At 37.5% G+C, this 24,565-nt stretch overlaps 1 protein-coding gene across 5 annotated transcripts in view; it reads right to left on the reverse strand.

Annotated features, from left to right (window-relative positions):
* The window catches only part of arhgap44a (Rho GTPase activating protein 44a), an 84,015-nt gene that overhangs the window by 26,473 nt on the left and 32,977 nt on the right, over positions 1-24,565 (reverse strand). For 4 of the 5 annotated variants that reach the window (XM_048182827.1, XM_048182820.1, XM_048182790.1 and 1 more), the window contains exons 2-17: positions 23,997-24,036; positions 23,743-23,862; positions 23,575-23,651; positions 17,855-17,966; positions 15,186-15,262; positions 14,969-15,086; positions 14,768-14,836; positions 14,593-14,674; positions 14,318-14,445; positions 11,143-11,254; positions 10,668-10,749; positions 8,131-8,211; positions 6,703-6,816; positions 5,451-5,542; positions 5,174-5,357; positions 95-112 (exon numbers count right to left, since the gene is read on the reverse strand). In XM_048182827.1, the coding sequence (XP_048038784.1) occupies positions 95-112; positions 5,174-5,357; positions 5,451-5,542; positions 6,703-6,816; positions 8,131-8,211; positions 10,668-10,749; positions 11,143-11,254; positions 14,318-14,445; positions 14,593-14,674; positions 14,768-14,836; positions 14,969-15,086; positions 15,186-15,262; positions 17,855-17,966; positions 23,575-23,651; positions 23,743-23,862; positions 23,997-24,036 (1,506 nt within the window). The remainder of the gene's footprint in view (positions 1-94; positions 113-5,173; positions 5,358-5,450; positions 5,543-6,702; positions 6,817-8,130; positions 8,212-10,667; positions 10,750-11,142; positions 11,255-14,317; positions 14,446-14,592; positions 14,675-14,767; positions 14,837-14,968; positions 15,087-15,185; positions 15,263-17,854; positions 17,967-23,574; positions 23,652-23,742; positions 23,863-23,996; positions 24,037-24,565) is intronic. The other variant, XM_048182801.1, reaches the window with a different exon arrangement.

The following is a 24,565-nucleotide window of genomic DNA, read 5'->3' on the forward strand; positions in this document are numbered from 1 at the left end:
GATTAATTTAAAAAACCTAGTAAAAAAGTGGGAACAAAAGTGTTACCAAAAACAAAGAAAGTCACAGTATTACAGAAAATGTGGTGGACAGTACCTTTGAATTTTCCTAATGCTGCATTAAGTAAAGATAAAACAATGATTTTAGAGAAAACACAGTGTGTTTACATGTCTGTTATGAGTAATAAGAGTACAAGGAAATGACATGGAGACAGGGAAGGACAGCAGAGCGAGAACTATGTAGAGTGCAGTGGGAGACATGTGTAGTTTGACAGTGTTTAGAGGATCAGGGAGGTCCAGAGGTGAGAACATGTCAGTCTAAATAAGCAGCTGGCACTCTTGCCTGCTGCGACACCATTAAGCCTCATTTACTCTAATTGCCTTTACCCCGAGAGCTGTGGACGTTACAATTAGACACTTAACCTCTGCTTAAACAAAACAAATCAGTCCTAAAATACGACTGATTAGGGTCCTTGATTGTTATATAATCTCTAAAACATGTGCATTTGAAATGAGAGCAGACATCAGGATATATTAACATGAGGAAACGTGAGCGAGACACATTTTAAATGCCAAGCTGGCGTGGAAATACTCATGTGAGATAAAATCTGAAAGCTTAAAAGCTAATGCTTTATGGAAAATGTCAGTCATTCCTGCAGTTTTGTCATAAAAGTTTAGGTTTAAATGTCTACAAACCTGATTCCAAAAAAGTTGGGACACTGTACAAATTGTGAATAAAAACAGAATGCAATGATGTGGAAGATTCAAATTTCAATATTTCATTCAGAATACAACATAGATGACATATCAAATGTTTAAACTGAGAAAATGTATAATTTTAAGGGAAAAATAAGTTGATTTTAAATTTCATGGCATCAACACATCTCAAAAAAGTTGGGACAAGGCCATGTTTACCACTGTGTGGCATCCCCTCTTCTTTTTATAACAGTCTGCAAACGTCTGGGGACTGAGGAGACAAGTTGCTCAAGTTTAAGAATAGGAATGTTGTCCCATTCTTGTCTAATACAGGCTTCTAGTTGCTCAACTGTCTTAGATCTTCTTTGTCACATCTTCCTCTTTATGATACGCCAAATGTTTTCTATGGGTGAAAGATCTGGACTGCAGGCTGGCCATTTCAGTACCCGGATCCTTCTTCTACGCAGTCATGATGTTGTAATTGATGCAGTATGTGGTCTGGCATTGTCATGTTGGAAAATGCAAGGTCTTCCCTGAAAGAGATGACGTCTGGATGGGAGCATATGTTGTTCTAGAACTTGGATATACCTTTCAGCATTGATGGTGCCTTTCCAGATGTGTAAGCTGCCCATGCCACACGCACTCATGCAACCCCATACCATCAGAGATGCAGGCTTCTGAACTGAGCGCTGATAACAACTTGGGTTGTCCTTGTCCTCTTTAGTCCAGATGACATGGCCTCCCAGTTTTCCAAAAAGAACTTCAAATTTTGATTCGTCTGACCACAGAACAGTTTTCCACTTTGCCACAGTCCATTTTAAATGAGCCTTGGCCCAGAGAAAACACCTGTGCTTCTGGATCATGTTTAGATATGGCTTCTTTTTTGACCTATAGAGTTTTAGCCGGCAACGGCGAATGGCACGGTGGATTGTGTTCACTGACAATGTTTTCTGGAACAAGACCTAATAAGTTGCAAATTGGTCCTCCAGCTGTTCCTTATATATACATTTAACTTTTTCGGCCTCTTATTGCTACCTGTCCCAACTTTTTTGGAATGTGTAGCTCTCATGAAATCCAAAATGAGCCAATATTTGGCATGACATTTCAAAATGTCTCACTTTCAACATTTGATATGTTATCTATATTCTATTGTGAATAAAATATAAGTTTATGAGATTTGTAAATTATTGCATTCCTTTTTTATTCACAATTTGTACAGTGTCCCAACTTTTTTGGAATCGGGTTTGTATAATACTGTTGTGTGAATATACAAAATGCATAATTTTGTAAAATATCTCTCCTCTTCCTGTTTGCATCTTATTAAGAAGTTTACTTTTTTGCCATTAATAAACTGTGCCTATGTTGCTTGAATTGTGAATAATAACTACATTACTTGACTTTAATACATTTCAGCACAAAAATTTCTCAGGTTGCATAAAAATTATCTTTGTTTTGACTTAACCCTGCAGTTAATACTTGGTAAATCGCCATCAATGTTAGCCAAATGTTTGCCAGAACTCAATATTTTTTGTAAGACAGTCTGGAGTAGGACTCTGACTAACAGAAGTCTGGATCTCCTCCTCCGTATGCAGTATTTTTCCACCTGCTGGAGCATTGCAGGTGGCATGAGTCAGAGCCTGGCACATCTGCCACGTGTCTGTGTCGATAGCGGCAGAAATCCAGCCCCCTCAGTAATGATAAGCGAGCTGCGGCCCTCCTTCTACACTCCATCCACGTAACCATAGATACCGTGGCAGCCCATCAGCCCGAGACCAGCGCTATTCAAATGAGATGTTCCCGGAGTTCAACTCCAATTGAGAACAAATGACACAGAAAGGTTACTGGATAACGACCTGACTGACGTCCCAGTCTAAGTGAATTAATCGCTGAAGATATTAACTATCTACCGCTGTCTCATCTGCCACTTCTAATTGGTTTAAGCGGCACTATCGAACCCTGTCGGTAATGGGCAGTTAGTGCAATGATAATAGTGATGTTTAATTTAAAGGGATAGTTCACAGGAAACTAAAAATTCTGTTCTCATTTTCTTTTTTTCAATGGAACATTAAAGGTATCTTGTATTAAAGGTAACATTAAAGGTCACTCTTGTCCATATAATTAAGGTGAATCGGGATGAGGTCAAGCTCCAAAGTTATTCAAAAAAATAACTCATGAGCAAGTCTTCTGAAATAAGACACTTACTTACTGTCACAATTAAAAATAAATAAATAAATAAAACAAACAAAAAAACAAACAAACGGTAAGCTCAAAGTTTGCCATGCTTGTTTGTTGGGCTGCATAATTAGGCCAAAAAAGTTTTAATTGTAATATATATATATATATATATATATATATATATATATATATATATATATATATATAAATATATATATACACACACACACACAATACATTTTACACACACAATACATACAAAAATATAACACAAAATAAAATATTAAAATAAGAACTATTACTATTGTAATATTTCAATGTAAATAAGAAAATAATATAACACTAATTTTACATTACAACTAGATGAGTAAAGTTCATAGACAAACTTTAAGCCTAGCCAGAAAGTTTGGAGTATTTTTAAAAGCTTGAAGTTTGAAGCTTGAAGTTTGAAATAGTTTAAGTTTTAGTTTAGTAGTTTAAAAGCTAGATAGTGTGTGAGTGAGTGAGTGAGTGAGTGAGTGAGTGAGTGAGTGTGTGTGTGTGTGTGTGTGTGTGTGTGTGTGTGTGTGTGTGTGTGTGTGTGTATGTGTGTGTGTGTGTGTGTAGATAGATAGATAGATAGATAGATAGTAAATTAGATAGTTAGATAGTTAGTAAAATAGATAGTTAGTAAGATAGTTAGAAAGTTAGTTAGTTAGTTTATGAGTTTGAATGGCTCAGTAATAGTACATAGAATGGAAGCTTCATTGAGTTTAATGGGCTTCAGTGTGTTTAGATTTGAATTTGTGACAGCTGGAGGTTTATTGGAATGTTCAGATTTTCAATGCAAGCCTATGGGAGTTTTTCCGCGTTTTGGTCAGTATTTTTTAGGAAAACCGTAAGTCGGATCAGTTTGAAAAGATATAGCAACCCGAGTCAGAACAGTCTGAAGGTCTGAGCTGAGTTTGGTGGTTGTAGCTTTAAAGCTCTAGGAGGAAATACTGTTCAAAGTTTTGGTCAGAAGAATAATAATAATATGTTTATATAGCAGATCAGTAAGTTGGCTTTTTCAAGCCAACTTAACTATAAAATAACAATACTAATATTTATGTCTGCCTTAATTAATTCATTTTCGAATGTTAAACTATTAAGCGTTTATTTTGGAGGAAAACCCTTGGGAGCCCTTAAAGCAGGTTTTATAAACACTTCTCCAGAAGTTTGGGAAGAATCAAGCCACTCTAAAGGCCTGTTCACACCAAGAACGATAACTATAAAGATAAAGATAAAGATTTAGCTGTAAAATTCGTTCTGAATATAAAAGAATAGCACTGTCCACACCACAGCTATAATGATAACAATATAGAGAAACGATATTGTTGGGATCACTTTCAGAATGATTTTTTTTTTTTTCAGCTGTTGAACGATAAAACCCTGACAGCCAATCAGATTCCGTTCTAATTTAAGGGCTCACACATTTAAAATGGCAGACGATATTGCGGAGAAGTTAATCACCGAGGTCCAGAAAAAGCCACCTCAGTTTGACAAGTCAAACCCCCCTTTTCAAGGATACTTTAAAGAAAATGGATATATGGAAAACAATCGGTCATACTCTCAGAATAACTGTTGAGAAGTATTAATGATGAGATCATTATGTCAGGCTAGCAAACAGTGTAACATAAAATTACCTCAGGTATCCAGCGATAGTTTCAACAACATTGTCTTGCTTCCTTTGAAGTTGCAGTGAAAAAGACTAGCCGTTTATTCCACTATATTGACTTTGTCAGCTAAATTCACTGTAAGATTAGATCGATTACACTAGCTATTCACTTGAAACATAGCATGCTGAGGACATCTGCTGGTTATAGCTGTGTAAATGCAACAAGAACAGCAAAAACATGTTGTACACACTTTGAAACCGCAGCGCATGAGCTCAGAATAAACAGACCTTTATTGTTTGTTGGTGTGGACGCAAATAGTTATAGTTATCTTTATAGTTTTCGTTCTTGGTGTGAACGGGCATTAAGAAACATGCAGCACATATATTTCACTAAAACAGCCATATCACAATTTCAGTTTTATTTTGATTAATTGTACATCCCTACTAGCCAGGATATTCTTCAAAAATTCACCTTTTGTTTCGTGAAAAGAAAAAAAGTCATACAGGTTTGGAATGACATGAAGGTGAGTAAATGATGACAGAATCTTCATTTTTGGGTGAACTATCCCTTTAAGAAGTAAGGATGGCATGAGAAGGTAATGGAAGCGTGTGGGAGGGGAACAAAAGAGGAGAGATAGAGGAGGCAGAAAAGAGTGCAGAACAACCTACCCATCCTTCTTGTAGAATTCCAGCATCATGTTGTCAGTCGCAACACTGAGTGGGCGTCGGCCCTGGTCGTGCTGCTGCTTGCGATCTGATTGGTCCATATCTGGTGAGGGCATTGAGCTGTAGTTGGAGTTGTGGTTGGTGTGGACTGGGCTGCCATAGCTGCCTGTCAGGTTGAACTCAATATCTAAGAATAGCAAAGACAAATTAGTCCAAATCTCACAGGAGAACATGCTCGTGTGTAAGTGCGAATATGCTTTCACAAGTCTTTCTATCTAACCTCCAGGGAAGAACCAGTCAGCATGCTGGATGATCGGCTCAATGATGCCAACGATTTGCAGGGACACGGTGGTCATCATTTCCGTCATGTTTCTGTGAAGACCAATGACCCATTTCATCTATACATTTCATATGTCAAAATATAAAACTACTAGATCCATTAAAGCAAAAATGTCATTCATTTACGTTGAAACCTGTATGACTTTCTTTCTTTGGTGGAACACAAAGGGTTACATTTTGAACAATCTTCATGAAGTTCTTCTCTATAAAACAATTCTTGGTGACTACAACTGTAGAGCTCGCATAACAACTTAAATGTCTTTCTGTTTTCCACAGGAAACATTCACATGACTTCAGATATAACGCACAAGCCATATGAACTACCTTTATGGTGTGCATTTTATAGGTTCCTAATATTGTTTTGGAGGTCTGAAACAGTTCAATAAAGCATTTAGTAAACCTCTCCTTTCCAAGATCTACTCTGCTCTGATTGGTCAGATGGCCAAGTCTGTTGTGAGAGGACATCATACTCGCTTTGAGTGACCGCCGATGATGACAGTGTCGGAAACTAAACGCCAATTACCGTATCTGAATTTCAGCTCCGGATCTTCCTCAGCACTTGAGTGATATGAACAGTAATGATATAATGGTTTTACTGTATCAATTCCAGTGTGAGTCCTCTTCTTATGGAAGTGCATCAAAGTAGATCTGCTTTTGCAGCACGGAAAACAGTGTCTTCTCAACGTGTCGACAACACAAAACCAACTTACCCAGGCCTCAGCTTCAACTACAGTGTTTGAGGGTCAAAGTTCATGGGCAGTCAATAAAGACCATCGGTGGGCATTATGCAAATGTGTTACATTATGCAAATTACTGAGAATTTCAGCAGTTCAGAATCGGTTCTTTCTTTTGGGAGAGAATAACTTTTTCATGCACTTTCTGGAAATGAGTTTTTGCAGAGTGAGATGTCTGAAAACAGCTATATTACACACTACATGAAAGGTAATATTCGAGAAAAAAAAAAAAAAGCATATTATTAGCACTTTCAAGAAAATACATGATCATTTTAGTCAACAATAACAACACTGTGCTCCACAGAAGAAAAGTAACAAAGTCATAAAGTCATAAGTCATATGTAAGCAATGACAGAATTTTCATTTCTCAGTGAACTGTCCCTTTAAATTGCTTTGTGAATTTGCTGCTGCTATCCACATAAATGAGAGAAATAAGCCAAACAGAGCACATGCACTCACCCTTCCGAATGTGTCCACAGCAGGTTGGGTCCAAGAACTATTGCAATGTTACCTGGTGTCATTTTATTAGCATCTTGATGCTCTGTGAGTTTGGCTAAGAATTTGATTAGATATCTGTTTAGAAAAGGGAGAAAAAATAGTTTCAGTCTCAGTGTGACAAAAGGTTTTAGCCCTGGCATTCACTCTTAAATTTGCTATTCCTGTTGCTGTATATTATCAATATTTCAGTAGGTCTGACTCAAGCCAGGTGCAGTCAAACAGCAATGACCCACAGCCTATATCTGGAAATCTTGTCAAGTGGGCTGGAAGTAAAGATGGCCAAATATTCACAGGATTTTACAGAGGCATTGTAAAGAAAATGCATAATCAATATGAACAGGCCTCCTTATTTTCTATAACAGTAGCTTTGTTTCTAGATGATAATGATTTAAGTAATCAATAAGGTATGAGAGGCTGCGCTGTATCATGAATAAGTCACGGCTGAAGGGCGTTGTTAGACACGATGCGAAGCGGAGTGCCTGCAACACCTTCAGCCGTGACTTATTCCTGATACAGCACTAGCCTTGAGTACCTTATTGCTTTTGTAAAACGGTTACCACACAATACAATATTAAAGCCAAAAATATGTATCAATGCAACTTTCATGAAGTAAACTTTCACTAAAAGCCTTCCTTCCGCCGGAAAAAAATAGTTCCTGACCGTGAACAGCAACAGAAGTTACATTATTACGCCATTAGATGGCGGCAAAGACTGTCTTTATGAGTGTGTCAGTCAGTAGCAAAGACTTTTACATTGAAAAGATTGAATTGTTATGAACACAGAACAAGACGAAACTGACAAATGCTTTGACTAGCGCTGTCAGTCACGGTAAAACCCCTTAACTGTTAAAAGGACAAGATATTGCAGCAGACATTTAAACTGATTTTTTATTATGAACATAGGACTGACCTGAAGGAAAATGCTAAATCTGAATGCAGGTAATAAACTTGATCTTTCTCACAATACTCTTCTACATAATACAGTAAGCTTTAATGAACAATATAAATTGAGAACATACACTTTACTTTGCTAAGGGTGGTTGCTAAGGGTGTTGTGTAGTGATACATAGAACCGTTGGGTGAAGCGGTCAAAGTCGTGTTTTATCGTGAATAAAACACAGCTATTGACCAATCAGAATCAAGGACAGGAACCGTTTTATATATTAATTATTGTGGCTCTTAGCTTAGTTGTCTTTGGCCACATCATTCAGGGCAAAATGAAAGGCTGAATTTGTCCTAGCATCTATAAAGTCGCACATTAAACAGGTTATATGACCGAGATTTGACATTCCTCTCTGCTAATGAGCTGTTGCATTCATGACTCATTCAAAGACAAAGACCTTGTCAGAAATAACAAATAATAGGTAAATAACAAGCACCACACACCCACCTGAAGTTGTTCAAATTGTCTGATGGTAGTTTCTCACATGTACCCAACAGGGCTTGAAGCCTTTTATCCATATCTTGAATACTACAGATTGGACATAAGAGAGATGCATTAAGGTACAGTATATGGATATAGACCAATTTGGTGTTTGTGCAAACAGCGATGACGTTTTTGTGGGCGGAGCCTAGCTGGTTGCAGAAAATGACAGTTGAGCAGTAGAAGTCTATGGAAGCCACGAAATAAAAGAATAAAAAAAGTTAATTTCGAGTTTATATCTCACAATTCTGACTTTTATTTCTCACAAATCTGAGTTTACAGCTCACATTTCTTACAAAGAAAAACAGTCTCTGTTTGAAACCTGCAATTGCAGTTATTCCAATGTTTGCTGTCAGTCTACATCGGTGTGGATGCTGTACTTCAGAATCACAGATTGAAGTCTTGAAGTATGACCAAAATAAGAATTTTCACCAGAAAATGTCATCTGAACAAGTAAGTGACATGTCTGCCACTTTTTTTCTGACCAACTGATAAAAAAAGCATTACAATATTTGGTGCTGCCAATGGTGATAAATCTAACGATCGCTTAGCTCATTTCACATCAAACCACAAAAATTATTATTATTGTTATACTTTGTTCTCAAATTGTTAATGTTAACAACATCAGCATTGCATGACTATGTGTATTTAGTGTGTAGCGTCAACTGTAGACTTCAATTTCTGTACAGTCTAATGTATAATTGTCCATTTGTCATACCATACCATACAATCTGTCATCAAATTGATAAGTTTAATTATTGCAGCTACTGTGAGAAAAGGCTATAAATGATCCGTCACCAGCAGCATCCTCCACATGTGATATAGCCTACTAGCTGGGACTCCTTCTTTATGTAAACAGACGTGATGTAATGATGCAAAGATGAACGACTGCATGCTCGAATTTCCCGCGGAAACCCACCAGTACTGATTTTATTATAAAACATTATTGCAAGCTTACCATTGTGAATCGGGCTAAGGTAAGGAGATAGTGTTGAATACTGGCTGGTTATGTACTTGTTTAAAAAATGTATTTTGGATCATTTTTAACCCAAAAAAGTTACATACTGCAGCTTTAAGTTTGCTTACTAAGTATATTTTTTGTTTAGGTTTTGCTCAACTGACAACATACATTTTATTTTAGCATTCGAGAACTAATATAATACTCTAAAAAGCATACACAAATAACATCGCACACAAATATTGGGTGAAGATATTGTGATTAAATTATTCATAAATCATATAAGCAGTGTTGGGGAAAGTTACTTTTAAAAGTAATGTATTAAATATTGCGTTACTCCCTAAAAAAGTAACTAATTGTGTTAGTTACTTTTTATGGAAAGCAATGTGTTACATTACTTTTGCATTATTTTTTCTCACCTGGGCTGGGCTTGCTTGTTTGTTTTTTAACATTACAACAAAAAAAGTTCTATTTTTGGTAAATATAAAGGCTCTTTTAAACCAAAAGTGAAGTGAATAAGCTTCAGGCTGATCACAAATGTGATGTTTATCACAAAGTAATTTTTGCTTATTAGTATGGTTGAATTGGATCATCACAGGTCAGCAGCAAAGACTTTGGTGAATAAAGTGAGATTAAATACATAAAGTATATTTGTGCAATTTAATATATTTAATTATTGCAGGTTTATGCAATATTCTGAGATTGCATTTCACTGTTTTTATTCATTTTGAGGAATACTGAATTTTGTGCAAGTGAGTAAATGCATGTTCACATTTAGTCAAGAACTACAATATCCATCATGTTTACAGAGCGCACACAACGCCTCTGCACTTCCTCTCGATTTTTCTTAACATGGGGACAGGAGAGCTGTCAGTTAATACAATGATAAAACAAAGTAACTTGCATTACTGGTAACACTTTACAATAAGGTTCATTAGTTAACATTAGTTAACTACATTAGTTAACATGAACTAATAATAAACTGCACTTATAAAGCATTTATTAATCTTTGTTAATGTTAATTTCAACATTTACTAATACATTACTAAAATCTTGTTAACATTAGTTAATGCACTGTGAACTAACATGAACAAACAATGTATTTTCATTAACTAACATTAACGAAAATGAGTAAATACAGTAACAAATGTATTGCTAATGATTAGTTCATGTTAGTCAATACATTAACTAATGTTTAACTAATGAACCTTATAGTAAAGTGTTACCACATTACTTATTAGAAAAAGTAACTCAGATATTTTGCTGTAAATTTAAAAGTAATGAGTTACTTAACTAGTTACTTGGAAAAAAAAGTAATCTGATTACTTAACTCAAGTTACTTGTAATGCACTACCTCCGACACTGCATATAAGCGGTATTTTAAGAAAGTATCTCAGAAGACAGATCATTTTTCATCGTCTTAAAATGCTATCCAGGTAGGTGGCTCACTTTGTTTTAGAACACAGCTAATGTCTCACATCAATATGAAAGTGGCAAATGGTGCTGGGTAATGGAATGTGTGTTTGGGTAGATCATTGATACTCACTTTGAGGCTTGAATCCATTCATCATAAAGTTCAAAGGACATTAGAGGTTCGGGAAGTTCACGAAGATAAGACTTCAATGCCCCTGAGGGAAGCAGATGAGGAAGGGAAGAGGTCAGTGGGAGAGAAGGAGAGAGTGAAAGAGGCAGGGACATGGAGAAAGAGGGAAACACAGCATGTGTGATAGGATGTGAGTGGAGGTGTGCTATTCTCTGCTTGAAATACTAAAGGGAAGTCTGACAAATGAGCTGTCAAAAGCTACAATCAGCATGTACCGCCTGTCGGCTGTGGCCCCCCTACCTGGCGGCTAATAGGTCACACTTCAGGCCCACTGTAATGAGATCAAATTAACCTGGGAAAGAATTTAATGTGAACTGCCATGGGGTCTGAGCCTTTGTAGCTGCGATCGAGTAAAAGGACACTGCGGGTAGATCAGTGAACACTTTAAAAAGCTAATAGGAAAGAAGCAGATGCTCACCTGCGATGGCATGTGGGTCGGCTGAGTACTCCTGCACATCAAGAACCCCGCAGTCCAGTGACGCCTTAAGTTTCTTCAGCTTGGAGGCCGAGGGAGCCACCCGAAATAAACCCTGAAGTGACAGGAAGAGTTCTCAACCAGGTGGCTAGGACCCACTAGGGGGCCTCGGCATTTCATTCATTTAAATAATTTTTAGTAATCTTGAGGCCCCAAAATGACCAAAAAGTATTTGAATTAATAAATGATTATTAATATATTAAATCAATGGATTGAATTGATCTCACTTTAAAGGGATAGTTCACCCAAAAATGAAAATTACCCCATGATTTACCCCATGATTCTTCCAAGCTTTATAATGGCAGTAAATAGAGAATGAGATTTTGAAGCCCCAAAAAAGTTTATCCATCCATCATAAAAGATATCCACACAGCTCCGGGGGTTAATAAAGGCCTTCGCGAAGCGATGCATTTGTTTCAGAAAAATACCTTATTTGAAACTTTAAAAACTATAATAACTAGCTTCAGGTAGACGGCCATACGCACGTCGACTTACGCCAAAAGAGTAACCCCTGATGCAGGATGTAGGAGTATCGTAAGCTTTGATGTCTCTCGCTTTTCAAACAAATAGGGCTGTACAACAAATTCAAGCTCTTCTTCTCTTCTATTGAAATCCTCCGACATTTCACTTTAAAAATGATCATTTTAGACTTCTAATTCTTGACCGGTGTTTTGATTCGCTCTCTCCTCTGCGCTTCCGCGTTCGTCAATACGTCATGTGTCACTTCAGGGGTTACTCTTACTCTCTTAAATTGATGAGGACGGCCGTCTGTCAGAAGCTAGTTACTTTAGTTTTTAAAGTTTTAAAAATGGATTTTCTTCTTACACAAATGCATCGCTTTGCTTCAGAAGGACCTTTATTAACCTACTGGAGCCTGTTTGTGGAGTACATTTATGACAGATGGTTGCAATTTTTTGGGCTTCAAAATCTCATCCTCTCTTTACTGCCATTATAAAGCTTGGAAGGAGCCAGGACATTATTTAATATAAATCCGATTGTGTTTATCTGAAAGAAGATAGTCATATACACCTAGGATGGCTTGAGGGTGAGTAAATCATGGGTTAATTTTAGTTTTCGGGTGAACTATCCCTTTAATAGTCCGCTCGCTGTTTAGGCTGCTCCATAGAAGTCTCTGAGGACACATATAGGCTAAAATGCAAATTGGGACACCCTAAAGCAGGGTTGTCCAATCCTGCTCCTGGAGCAGGGGCATTTCCTCCGAGGAGGCAAGGGAGGCAGTGCCTCCTCAAAAAAAAAAAAAAATAGGATGAGAAATTAATACATATTACATATAAAACAACACAAATATTACAAATTATGGCATTAAAAAGAGCACAAGTCACTGGTATTTCTAAAGGAGCACTGCCCAACAGCGACACCCGCAGGTAAAGTTACAGCAGGAGTCATGCCTCCCTTTGCTCTCATAGAAAACCATTAGACCCCTAAAGCGTGCGGTGGGTTTTGTGGGGAGTAATTGAGAATGAATGCGGGAAAGTCACGTGAGAGGAGGCAATGTCTCCATCGCGCTATGATTGGATGTAATTGGTTATGATTGGATATGATTGGTTTGTGCGATAAATCCCGCCTCTTGTGCACGCTCCGCACATCAGTTTGAATGAACAAATGATGGCGTCAATGGGAAGACTATTTGAAAAGTAAGTAAATAGATCACCCAGCTAGATATCACCGCTTCAATCAAACTTGAAATGGACTGAAAGCATGATGACTGCAGGTTTTTTAGTGCAATCAGCTTGGTGAAATTAAAGATACATATTCGTGTCTGTGACAGACGGTGTTTACGGAGCATGACTGATGGATCCAAAATAGCCTAAGTTGACTATTAAAAAGAAAAAACATCAATACACAAATAAAATATATTGTTTAAATTGTTACAGCCTTTAGTTATTATTTTGGAATGAATGCTTAAAACACTAACTTGAATGAGATTGACTTGGTTTTGAGAAATAGAACATTTGTCACAATTACATTGTTAATGTAAAATTACAAAATAGAATCGTATTTGGTTTCCTTTTTTCTTTTTTGATGTAATGTAAAGTAATGTTCATTTAACAAGGAAGATGTGTCAATGTTAAGAGTAATGCACATGAATTTACATTTGATTCATAAAAAATAAAAAAATATGCCTCCTCATTTCAGAACACCACTGCACGTCGCCACTGTCCTGTAGGGCTGATTTCCTATAGAGTTTTGCTCCAACCTGCCCAAACACACTGGCCTGAATGTTTCTAGTGGTGCATCAGAAATAGCATAACTGAGTAGGTACTACATATGAATTTTGAATTTACTTCACGAGTTAAAAAGTGCATTCTATATAGTATGAATGTAATCCTGAAGTACTATATCTGCCATGTCATCATTATCATGTGACCTACCAGTGTCAGTTGCGTTGCTTCACTGCCATTCATAAATCCTCTCCCGTGGCCTCAAGGGATAGTAAATTGTTTATCGAACGCGCACTTCAGAATATCACCGAAGGTATCCGAACGGGGACTTTTTGCCTACTGTTTTTCGAATACTATGTATTCAGACATACTCTTTTGGCATACTGTTTTTTTTTTTTTTTCATATTATATAGTATAGAGAAGTATTGGATTTCGATCTTAATCCTGAAAACCTAGATCAGCTGGTTCAGGTGTGTTTAATTAGAGTTGCAGCTAAACTGGGCATAAGCCCTCCAGAAGCAGGTTTGGACACCCCTGCCCTACAGTCTTGTGGACTTCATAACTGTTTTTTTATGTACCATTTATAGGCAGGTTCAAATAAATCAATAAATCAATAATGGCACAGAAAAAGTGATAAACAAATGGGCACATGGGATATAGTTAACAGACTGTGGCTTGCTCTGTGGACGTCCCATCTGATGCTGGAGACTATAAAAATTCTGGTCATTGGTACTTAATCATTTGTCGAGATGAAATCACTGGGATCTTTCCAGAATATTTAAAGTTATCTACAGTATAATGTCTCTTAACGGCATCTGTGACATGCCGTTGACTACCACAGAAAATAGTTTCGACTCGTCCCTCAGTTTGTAGACAAACTGTGTTTCCAGGTATACATAAGGCATGTTTTGTGTTACTTCTCAGCAGTCTCGCACCTCTTCCTCCATGCCACATTCTAGCAGCATGGTGACGCATGCCTCGATAGGAAACGCAATCTCCCTTCCGCTGATGGCTAGATGTTCCTCTAAGGCCTTTCCATATGATGGCTTCTCTATCCAGGCCTCTGGAACACATCACGATTGACGTAAAAATGCATCATTTTGAATCTGTTAATAGCTACAGAAACAAGTTTACTGACTTATCCACACACGCATTTGAAAGACACCACTTAACCAAACTTGTACATTGAAGTGGAAGTGGAGAGTCTCACCCTGGTGAGCTTTGATCTGTGGCAGCACACTCTGCAGAATCTCCAAAGACTTCTTGTGGTACTCTGCCTGAACCTCTATGAGCTACAGCAAGATCAATAAGAGGACACACACACATGTTGAAAGGTATTCCAGCCAATATTACACACTTCACCTTTAGTGTCCAGAGGTACTTACCGTTTGAAAGTAGTTTGCATAGTCTATTTCTTTGGCCACAAAGTTGTACATGTCCGCTGATAACTGGTCCTACAGAAAGGGAAACATGTACATCGTCATGAATATCTGAAATTTCTTATTTATAATAAAACAAGCAAAAAGTTTTGAGATGGAGGCTTTGCTTTTAGTAAATTGTTTAATTAAATAAAGAGAAATCGTCACCCTGCAGATCTCCATCCGATTGGCCGTCTCCTCCATTTCCTCTCTCAGGGACTCAGACTTGGCTCCACCCTGCTGCACATTACTAGGGTGGCTTGAAGACTTGGATGACTGTTGCCACCTACAGCCCAGGAGGACAAATGACATTGTCAGAGCATAATGTGGGCAATGGAGAAGAATCCAATCTCTGGAATCAGCCGTAATTTTGCTTAGTTCATACCGTGTCCTTGCAGAATCCATGTCCAGGACAAGTTTGGCTAAATGTTTTCGCTGTTTCTGAATGTTCGGAATTTCCACCTAAACATAACAGAGTGACCTTCATGCACGAAAACTGAAAGAATTTAAGTTCATTTTGTAAGGCCTCTAAATGATCAACATGAAAACTTTGCTGAAAAACCTGTTGTACACAATCTGCTAAGTGCCTTCTGTCTGCCGTCTGACTGACAGGTCATGGTTCAGGAGAGAGCCGTGAGGGAACGACGCGAGGCCAGTGACGCGAGAGTTAACGAGCTCCACCTGCGATGCACACCGGCCTTGAGTCTTTCACGGAGGAGCTCCGGGAGCAAGTGGAGCTCGTTAACTAGCTCGTGCCCTGCTCGCCACAGTTCACATGTCTTTTTACTGTCAAATCTTTTCTGATTTTTATAACTTGTTATATTGTTAGTAATATTTCAACATGAACACTTGACTGTATTGCATTGCATTACAAAAATAAAATAAAAAACAGCTTTTATCATAAAACTAAGCATTTAAAGGGATAGTTCACCCAAAAATGATACCATGATTTACTCACCCTCAAGCCATCCTAGGTGTATATGACTATCTTCTTTCAGACAAACACAATCAGAGATATATTTTAAAAATATCCTTAGTCCTCCAAAGTTCATAATGGTAGTGAATGGGGAGCCACGTTTTGAAGCCAAAAATAATGCATCCATCCATAAAAAAGTAATCCATGCGACTCCAGGGGGCTAATAAAATTTTTGAAAGAAAAATATCCATATTTAAAACTTTATAAATTCAAATAACTAGCTTCCGGCGGACAACCGTACATAGAATGCCCAAGTCGATTTGTGGCGGAAGAGTATCCTTAGACCTGACGCACAACGTAATGACGAACGCGGAGGCGCAGAGGACAGAGCAAAACAAATCACCAGTCACGGATTATAAGTCTAAAACGATCATTGAAGAGAAATGTCAGAGGATTTCGATATAAGAGAAGAGGAGCTTAAAGGTGCCCTAGAACTTTTTTTAAAAGATGTAATATGTCTAAGGTGTCCCCTGAATGTGTCTGTGAAGTTTCAGATCAAAATACCCCATAGATTTTTTTTATTCATTTTTTTAACTGCCTATTTTGGGACATAATTAGAAATGAGCCGATTCAGGGTGTGTGGCCCTTTAAATCCTGTGCTCCACGCCCCAAGAGCTCGCGCTTGCCTTAAACAACATAAAAAAAGTTCAAACAGCTAATATAACCCTCAAAATGGATCTTTACAAAGTGTTCGTCATGCAGCACGTCTAATCTCGTAAGTACAGTGTTTATTTTGATGTTTACATTGATTCTGAATGAGTTTGAGGCTATGCTCCGTGGCTAATGGCTTTTAGAAAGACAATTTACAAATATCACTAAAAATATCATGTTATCATGAATCATGTCAGTTATTATTGCTCCATCTGCCATTTTTTGCTATTGTCCTTGCTTGCTTACCTAGCTGTGCACATCCAGACGTTCTGCCCTTGTCTAATGCCTTTCATCCAGACGTTAATACGGCTGCCCTTGTGTAATGCCTCAATCATGGGCTGGCATATGCAAATATTGGGGGCGTACACTCCGACTGTTACTTAACAGTTATGTTGAGATTCGCCTGTTCTTCTGAGGTCTTTTAAACAAATGAGATTTATATAAGAAGGAGGAAACAATGGAGTTTGAGACTCACTGTATGTCTTTTCCATGTATTGAACTCTTGTTATTTAACTATGCCAAGGTAAATTCAATTTTTGAATCTAGGGCACCTTTAAATTTGTTTGAACTGTGAGAGGCATCCAAGCTTACAATACTCCTACATACTGCGCCATACATCGCATCAGAGGATTACTCATTTGGTCATTACGCATTCTGCGTACGATCATCCGCCGGAAGCTAGTTATTTGAATTCATAAAGTTGCAAATATGGATATTTTTCTTACAAAAACGCATTGTTCCGCTTCAGCAGGCCTTTATTAACCCGCTGGAGTCGTATAGATTACTTTTCATGGGTTATCATGGGATAATTTTCAGTTTTGGGTGAACTATCCCTTTAAATATCACCTTACTGAGACTACTGGGAGATTTGGAGTGACAGCTGATCTTTATATGCATTCTATGTCAGTAGTCTGTTATACTGTTATAAAGATCTCATTGATTTACATTAGAAGCTATGGCTTGGAATACTTAGGACCATGTGATATTTCAGTTTTTCTTTTTTAATAAATCTGCAAAAATGTCAACAATTCTGTGTTTTTCTGTCAATATGGGGTGCTGTGTGTACATTAATGGGGGAAAAAAATGAACTTAAATGATTTTAGCAAATGGCTGCAATATAACAAAGAGTGAAAAATTTAAGGGGGTCTGAATACTTTCCGTACCCACTGTATATCAGAATTTCATCAGAATGTCAGCAACTGCATCAAATTGCATATTTTTGTTCAGTTTCAGGTGTTTTTTCCACCTCGAGCATGAGTTACTATATTATACAATATGTGCCTCATGCATCAAATATGATACTCAACAAAAAACATATATGCAAACTTTTTTTTAGTCTATGCTTTACAGGGTTAAATGTGGATGAAAAAGAATGCAAGATGTGAATTTCAGCATAACACTGATAGGGGAAAAAAAAACATGCTCACCTCAGCCAGCACATACAGAGGCTCCACAACATCTCTTTCAATCTGTAACTCAAAGACGAGCAGCTCTTGGGCCAACTTTTCCTCTGTATCGCCACAGAGCTTCAGCATCTTACTGCAGAAAGAGACCGCCAGTCAGTCAACAAAATCAGGACTACATCCTGGTTGTTTCACAAACTTCTTGGTGAATCTCATGAAAGCTCTCAAGAACTTGGATGTGAGCAGAAAATGCTAGCCATATCTTTTGATGTTGATATCAAAGGGTGTGTGTCTAATCAGACACTGTGGTACTTTGGTGCTGTTTCATCTTTCCCTTCATAGAAACTCTCAAACTGGGCCCACACACCAAAGACGTCAAGGTTTGTCATGTTAACATGATCCCATGATCCCTACACTGCTGGTAGGTGCTTTAACTACACCACCTGGCTGCAAAAAACACTTTTCTTCTTCTTGACTAGGGGTGCATCTCAATCAGCTCCCTACTTCCTGATCTCGTGAATCAGTATGCAGTTTATACACATTGTTCTGTTACATATATCCTTACAACATTTCAGCCGAATAATCATTATAAATTTTAACTGACTATCTAATGATGCGTTTATGCTAACATATAATAAAGAAACAGTTTGTCTTACATTTTCTATCATGTGATTATATTGAGTTGGCTTGTGCGTTTCATGTTTCGCACTTCAGAAATGTGACGTAATTTCCACTAAAGTGAGCATAGTGAACATCAATGCTCCCTGGTTTTTGCGGTGCATTGTGGGATTTTCAGGGAGCGAATGTTCTAGTGCACTTTATTCGTATCTCTCATAATCACTGTATTGCATTGCATTATATGTTTTATGTTACTGAAATAAAATAAGTTGAAATACAAAAATAACAAAAACTAAAATAAATGTAAGCTAAATAGAAATGTATATATAAAAACAAAAACTAAAAGTGACAAAAACATGAAATTACTAAAACTTAGAAGGGGTCATGACATGGATTTCTTTTTTAAATTATTTTGATATGTTTCATGAGGTTCACTTATAATGTTAATAAAGTTTTTAGCACCAAAAACATACATATAACATATACATATGCTGAAAAATGATTATTTTCATCCCTTATTCTAACCACTGTTATGATTTGCTAACGTCACTGCATAGGACACAGTATCAACGCCCCCTCGCTATTACATATGATTAAAGGTGCCATCGAACGTTTTTTTACAAGATGTAATATAAGTCTAAGGTGTCCCCTGAATGTGTCTGTGAAGTTTCAGCTCAAAATACCCCATAGATTTTTTTTTATTATTTTTTTTTAACTGCCTATTTTGGGGCATCATTAACTATGAGCCGATTCAGGCTGTGGCCCCTTTAATTGCTCGCGCTCTCCGCCCATGTTATCATGGATCATGTCAGTTATTATTGCTCCATCTGCCATTTTTCGCTGTTGTTCTTGCTTACCTAGTCTGATGATTCAGCTGTGCACAGATCCAGACGTTAATACTGGCTGCCCTTGTCTAATGCCTTGAACATGGGCTGGCATATGCAAATATTGGGGGCGTACATATTAATGATCCAGACTGTTACATAACAGTCGGTGTTATGTTGAGATTCGCCTGTTCTTCAGAGGTCTTTTAAACAAATCAAATTTACATAAGAAGGAGGAAACAATGGTGTTTGAGACTCACTGTATGTCATTTCCATGTACTGAACTCTTGTCATTCAACTATGCCGAGGTAAATTCAATTTTTAATTTTAGGGCACCTTTAAGTTTTTTGAAAACTTTATCCATATAAAACCATACAATTTACAGACAAAGCATTATGAAATCATTTACTTATGGTTTGTGAGATCCAATACATTTGGCAGATTCATCTTTCAACAAAAGTTTTTTTTTGCGAACTCTCCATTACACTCCATTACACTGTACCATCCACTTGTTTCCAAAGCTGTGATCCTTCTGAAGTCTGTACAGGGATGCAAACGAGCTGTTTAAACTGGATGCGCCAAAGCAAATGCTTTTCACTCATCCATTTGTCCTGATGTCAGCAGACTCAAGTGTGTGGATGCACATACTGTATCCAATGTAGACAGCTTCAGTGATTATAATGGCTTCTACTTGCTTTTGACGCAATGCTCACATATAGTTTAATCCAGGGGTAGGCAAATTCAGTCCTAGAGAGCTGCTGTCCTGCAGAGTTTAGCTCCAACCTTAATCAAATACACCTGAACAAGCTAATCAAGCTCTTCGGGATGACTAAGGCTAAAGGCAGGTGAGGGTTTTTTTCAGGGTTGGAGCTAAACTCTGCAGGACAGAGGCTCTCTAGGACCGGACTTGCCTACCCCTGGTTTAATCAAATGTTAGCCGTTAAGCGACTGAACGTCAGTGGGCGGGGCCTTTGGTGCGATCGTGTGAAAGTATTCGTCGATGTCTTGCTTTGGATGCAGTCATATGCAAATGACATCATAAATCCCACAATATCCAAAGAATGAGCCGTTTTTGGAGCTTGATATTATAATGAGGAGGATGTTTTAAGCTCTGGAACTGCAGAATAGTACAAAGACCTCTTATATGTCAAAAGATCAAGGCAATTTTGATTTCTTATGTCATGACACCTTTAAACTAATATTACAATGGTCCCCTCCAAAAGTATTGGAACAGTGAGGACTATTCCTTTATTTTTTCTGTAGACTGAAAACATTTGGGTTTGACATCAAACAATTTATATGAGACAAAAGATCAACATTTCAGCTTTTATTTCCAGGTATTTACATCTGGATCTGATACACAACTTAGAAGATATAACCTTTTGTTTGAACCCACCCATTTCTCATGTGACCAAAAGTATTGGAACAGATTAACTTAAAATAGATTAAAGTGAATAAGACTTCATATTTAGTTGAAAATCCTTTGCTTGCAATAACTGCATCAAGCCTTGACCCATTGACATCACCAAACTTTTGCATTCTTCTTTTGTAATGCTTTTCCAGGCTTCCACTGCAGCCTCTTTCAGTTGTTGTTTGTTTTGGGGGGTTACTCCCTTCAGTCTCTTTTTTGTAAAATGCATGCTCTATAGGGTTTAAGTCTGGAGATTGACTTGGCCAGTCTAAAACCTTCCACTTTTTGCCCCTGATGAACTCCTTTGTTGCTTTGGCACTGTGTTTTGGGTCATTATCTTGCTGCATGATGAAGGATCTCCCAATCAGTTTGGTTGCATTTTTCTGTAAATTGGCAGACAAAATGTTTCTGTACACTTCAGAGTTCATTTTGCTGCTGCCATCATGTGTTACATCATCAATGAAGATCAATAAGCCCGTCCCAGAAGAAGCCATGCAAGCCCAAGCCATGACATTACCTCCACCGTGTTTCACAGATGAGCTTGTATGTTTGGGGTCATGAGCAGATCCTTTTTTTCTCCAAACTTTAGCCTTTCCATCACTTTGGTAGAGGTTAATCTTTGTCTCATCAGTCCATAAAACTTTGCCCCAGAATGTTTGAGGCTTGTCTCTGTAGTTTTTGGCAAATTCCAGCCTGGCCTTCTTATTCTTCTTGCTAATGAGAGGTTTGCATCTTCTGGTGTAGCCTCTGTACTTTTGTTCATGAAGTCTTCTGCAGACAGTAGACTGTGATACCTTCACTCCTGCCCTCTTGAGGTTGTTGCTGATGTCACTAACAGTTGTTTTAGGGTCTTTCTTTACAGCTCTCACAATGTTTCTGTCGTCAACAGCTGATGTTTTTTCTTGGTCTACCCATTCGAGGTCTGTTACTTAGTACACCAGTGGTTTCTTTCTTCTTCAGGACATTCCAAATGGTTGTACTTGCTATGGTCAATGTTTGTGCAATGGCTCTGATTGATTTTCCATCTTCTCTCAGCTTCACAATTGCTTGTTTTTCACCCATAGACAGCTCTCTGGTTTTCATGTTGGTTACACGTCTAACTATAAATGCAGTCTGCACAGGCAAAACCCAAATCTGAAACTGAGTGCAGACATTTAGTGCTATTTATTGTTTGAATAATCAATGTAATAGGACACACCAGGGCAACAAAACACACCTGTCAGTCACATGTTCCAATACTTTTGGTCACATGAGAAATGGGTGGGTTCAAACAAAAGGTTATATCTTCTAAGTTGTGTATCAGATCCAGATGTAAATACCTGGAAATAAAAGCTGAAATGTTGATCTTTTGTCTCATATAAATTGTTTGATGTCAAACCCAAATGTTTTCAGTCTACAGAAAAAATAAAGGAATAGTCCTCACTGTTCCTAAATATATATATATATATATATAAAAAAAAATAATTCTAATATTATTAAATACAATGATAAAAATAATACTAAAATATCACTGAGTGTGACACACATAGTACTCCTGTAATTTATTAAAAGCTAGGATAAATAGCTTCTGCTCTGCTCTGCTTTGAGCAATTGTTAAATTTGGGTTGTCAAATCGAAGGGATTGATTAGCCATTTTCACCGCTTTTTCATTTCAGGATTAATCTGTATTATAATACAAATAGTACTTTTGTTAAAATATTATATCAGTGTCTGAAATGAGTGAAGGCTAAGGAGTGATACACTGAACCTGAAAATATCACAACTCTTTTTGGCATCATGTATTGCTACCATTTTTTAGTGTACACTGATGTCCCATCTGTCAGTTTCCCACATTTTTCATTTTCCTTTTTTATACTCGAGGACATTAAATACTGAACCTGTTCATCCAATATCTGCACTGCAAAAAGTGATTTTCTCACTCAGTATTTTTGTTTTCCAGTACAAATATCTAAATATTCTTAAATCAAGAAACATTTACTTGAAAAGCAAAATGACATATTAAGTCTTGTTTTCTGGAAGATAATAAAAAAATTATCTAAGAAAAATACACTTGTTTCCCCTTAACTTCCTTTATTTTTCTTTCCCCACTGGCAGATATTTTTCTCATTTTAATTTTGATAAATTTGTCATTTTGCTTCTTGCTGGACAACAAGTCTCATTTCTGAATCATTTATCAAAATTAAATGAGTTTATACTTAAAACCTGAAGAATATCTGTCAGTGGGGTGAGAAACAAACTTAATTTAGAAAAAATAAATAAATAAAAAAACTTATTTTTTCATACCACACTGGCAGATATGTGTCTTATCTTCCAGAAAACAAGTTAATATCTTATGTCATTTTGCTTTTCAAGTAAGTTTCTTGATTAAAGAATGTGTATATATCTGTACTAGAAAACAAGACAAAAATACTGAGTAAGAAAATTACTTTTTGCAAAGTAGGTTTCAAATCATCTTCTCCATTAATGCCCATTCAGTGCAATATGATCCTGGATGCATTAATCCTAATCTGGCATATACACTGGGCAGAATGTGAATTAGGACGCAGCCCAAACAGTTAGAGGTCAAAATACAAAGGTAACCCTGCTGAAAAATCCAGCTAAAACTAGCCTAAGCTGGTCAGGCTGGTTTTAGCTGGTCTCCCAGCCTGGTCATAGCTGGTTTTAGAGGGGTTTTGGTTAGCTAGGAGACTGGGAGGCTGGGAGATCATCTTAAACCAGCTGAACTCCAGCTAACCCAGGCTGAGAGACCAGCTTGACCAGCTAAACCAGGCTGGGAGACCAGCTAAAACCAGCTACTTCCAGCTTAAGCCAGTTAAGACCAGCCAACCAGCTTAGGTTGGTTTTAGCTAGATTTTTCAGCAGGGAAACATTTACTGAATGTGAGCTCTCACCCAAGAAGAGAGTCATCTCCTAACACAGCTGCTCCCTCCACCATACATTGAGCAAGTGTCGTCAGGGGCAACTTTTTCTGTTTAGGGAAAAATCACAATCAAGTTGTTATGACGGAAACAATCGCAGTGCAGAAAACAGAAGTAAGTGAGGTGTGAGAACTGACGTACCGCGGGTGATTTGACTGATCTCTTGTCTAAATCGGCGCCTTGTTGTCCCTGCAGACAGGCAGTCAGCTTCTTATGTGTGCTATGAGAGACCTGCTTTACCAGGTCTAAACGCTTCTCCACCTGAACGCAAAATAAGCACATATGAAACATGTAAGCAGGGTAGTGTAGATAAAAGTATGGAGCGAACAATGTAAGTTATAGCAGTAGATAAGCAGTATGTGTTCACACTGATCTCAGTACAGATTTAATCTCACCTGTAGCAGGTCTTCACTCAGTACCTCTGTTTTTTCTGCCCTGTAATACAAGAGAAAACAGCCATTTAGGTGTTGTAGCATCTGAATAGATCAAACACACAATTGCTCAACTAAACAGTTACTCTTCCAACCCTTCACCCATGCAGGGCCCGTAATGTCTGGGTTCCCCACTGAGCGCTATCACCCCTTCTGCACCATTTGCTCTCCACATACACTTCAAAGACACTTAGGAGACAGGCCACTAGAATCATACATTGTCTATAAAAATTCTTTGCCATTAGTTCATTGACAACTTTGTCTAAATGAATGAACATGCATCTCCCCAGTATATTTTGTGCATTATATCTGTTTATATATTGTTTTGTTTTTTTGTATACTGTAAAGTGTTATAAATGCATGTGATGATACTTTTTGATATTGTTGTCCATCTAGGTGGTGTTGAATATCAAATTACTCCTTGTTTAATGACTTACATTTTGGTGGACATCACAATATCATAGAATGCATTGTATGTTTGTTATAGTTATCAGAGTATAAATGGACACAAACCTACTAGTTAACTCCCCCAT

Source organism: Megalobrama amblycephala, linkage group LG1 (assembly GCF_018812025.1).
Source record: "Megalobrama amblycephala isolate DHTTF-2021 linkage group LG1, ASM1881202v1, whole genome shotgun sequence".
NCBI classification, from domain to species: domain Eukaryota; kingdom Metazoa; phylum Chordata; class Actinopteri; order Cypriniformes; family Xenocyprididae; genus Megalobrama; species Megalobrama amblycephala.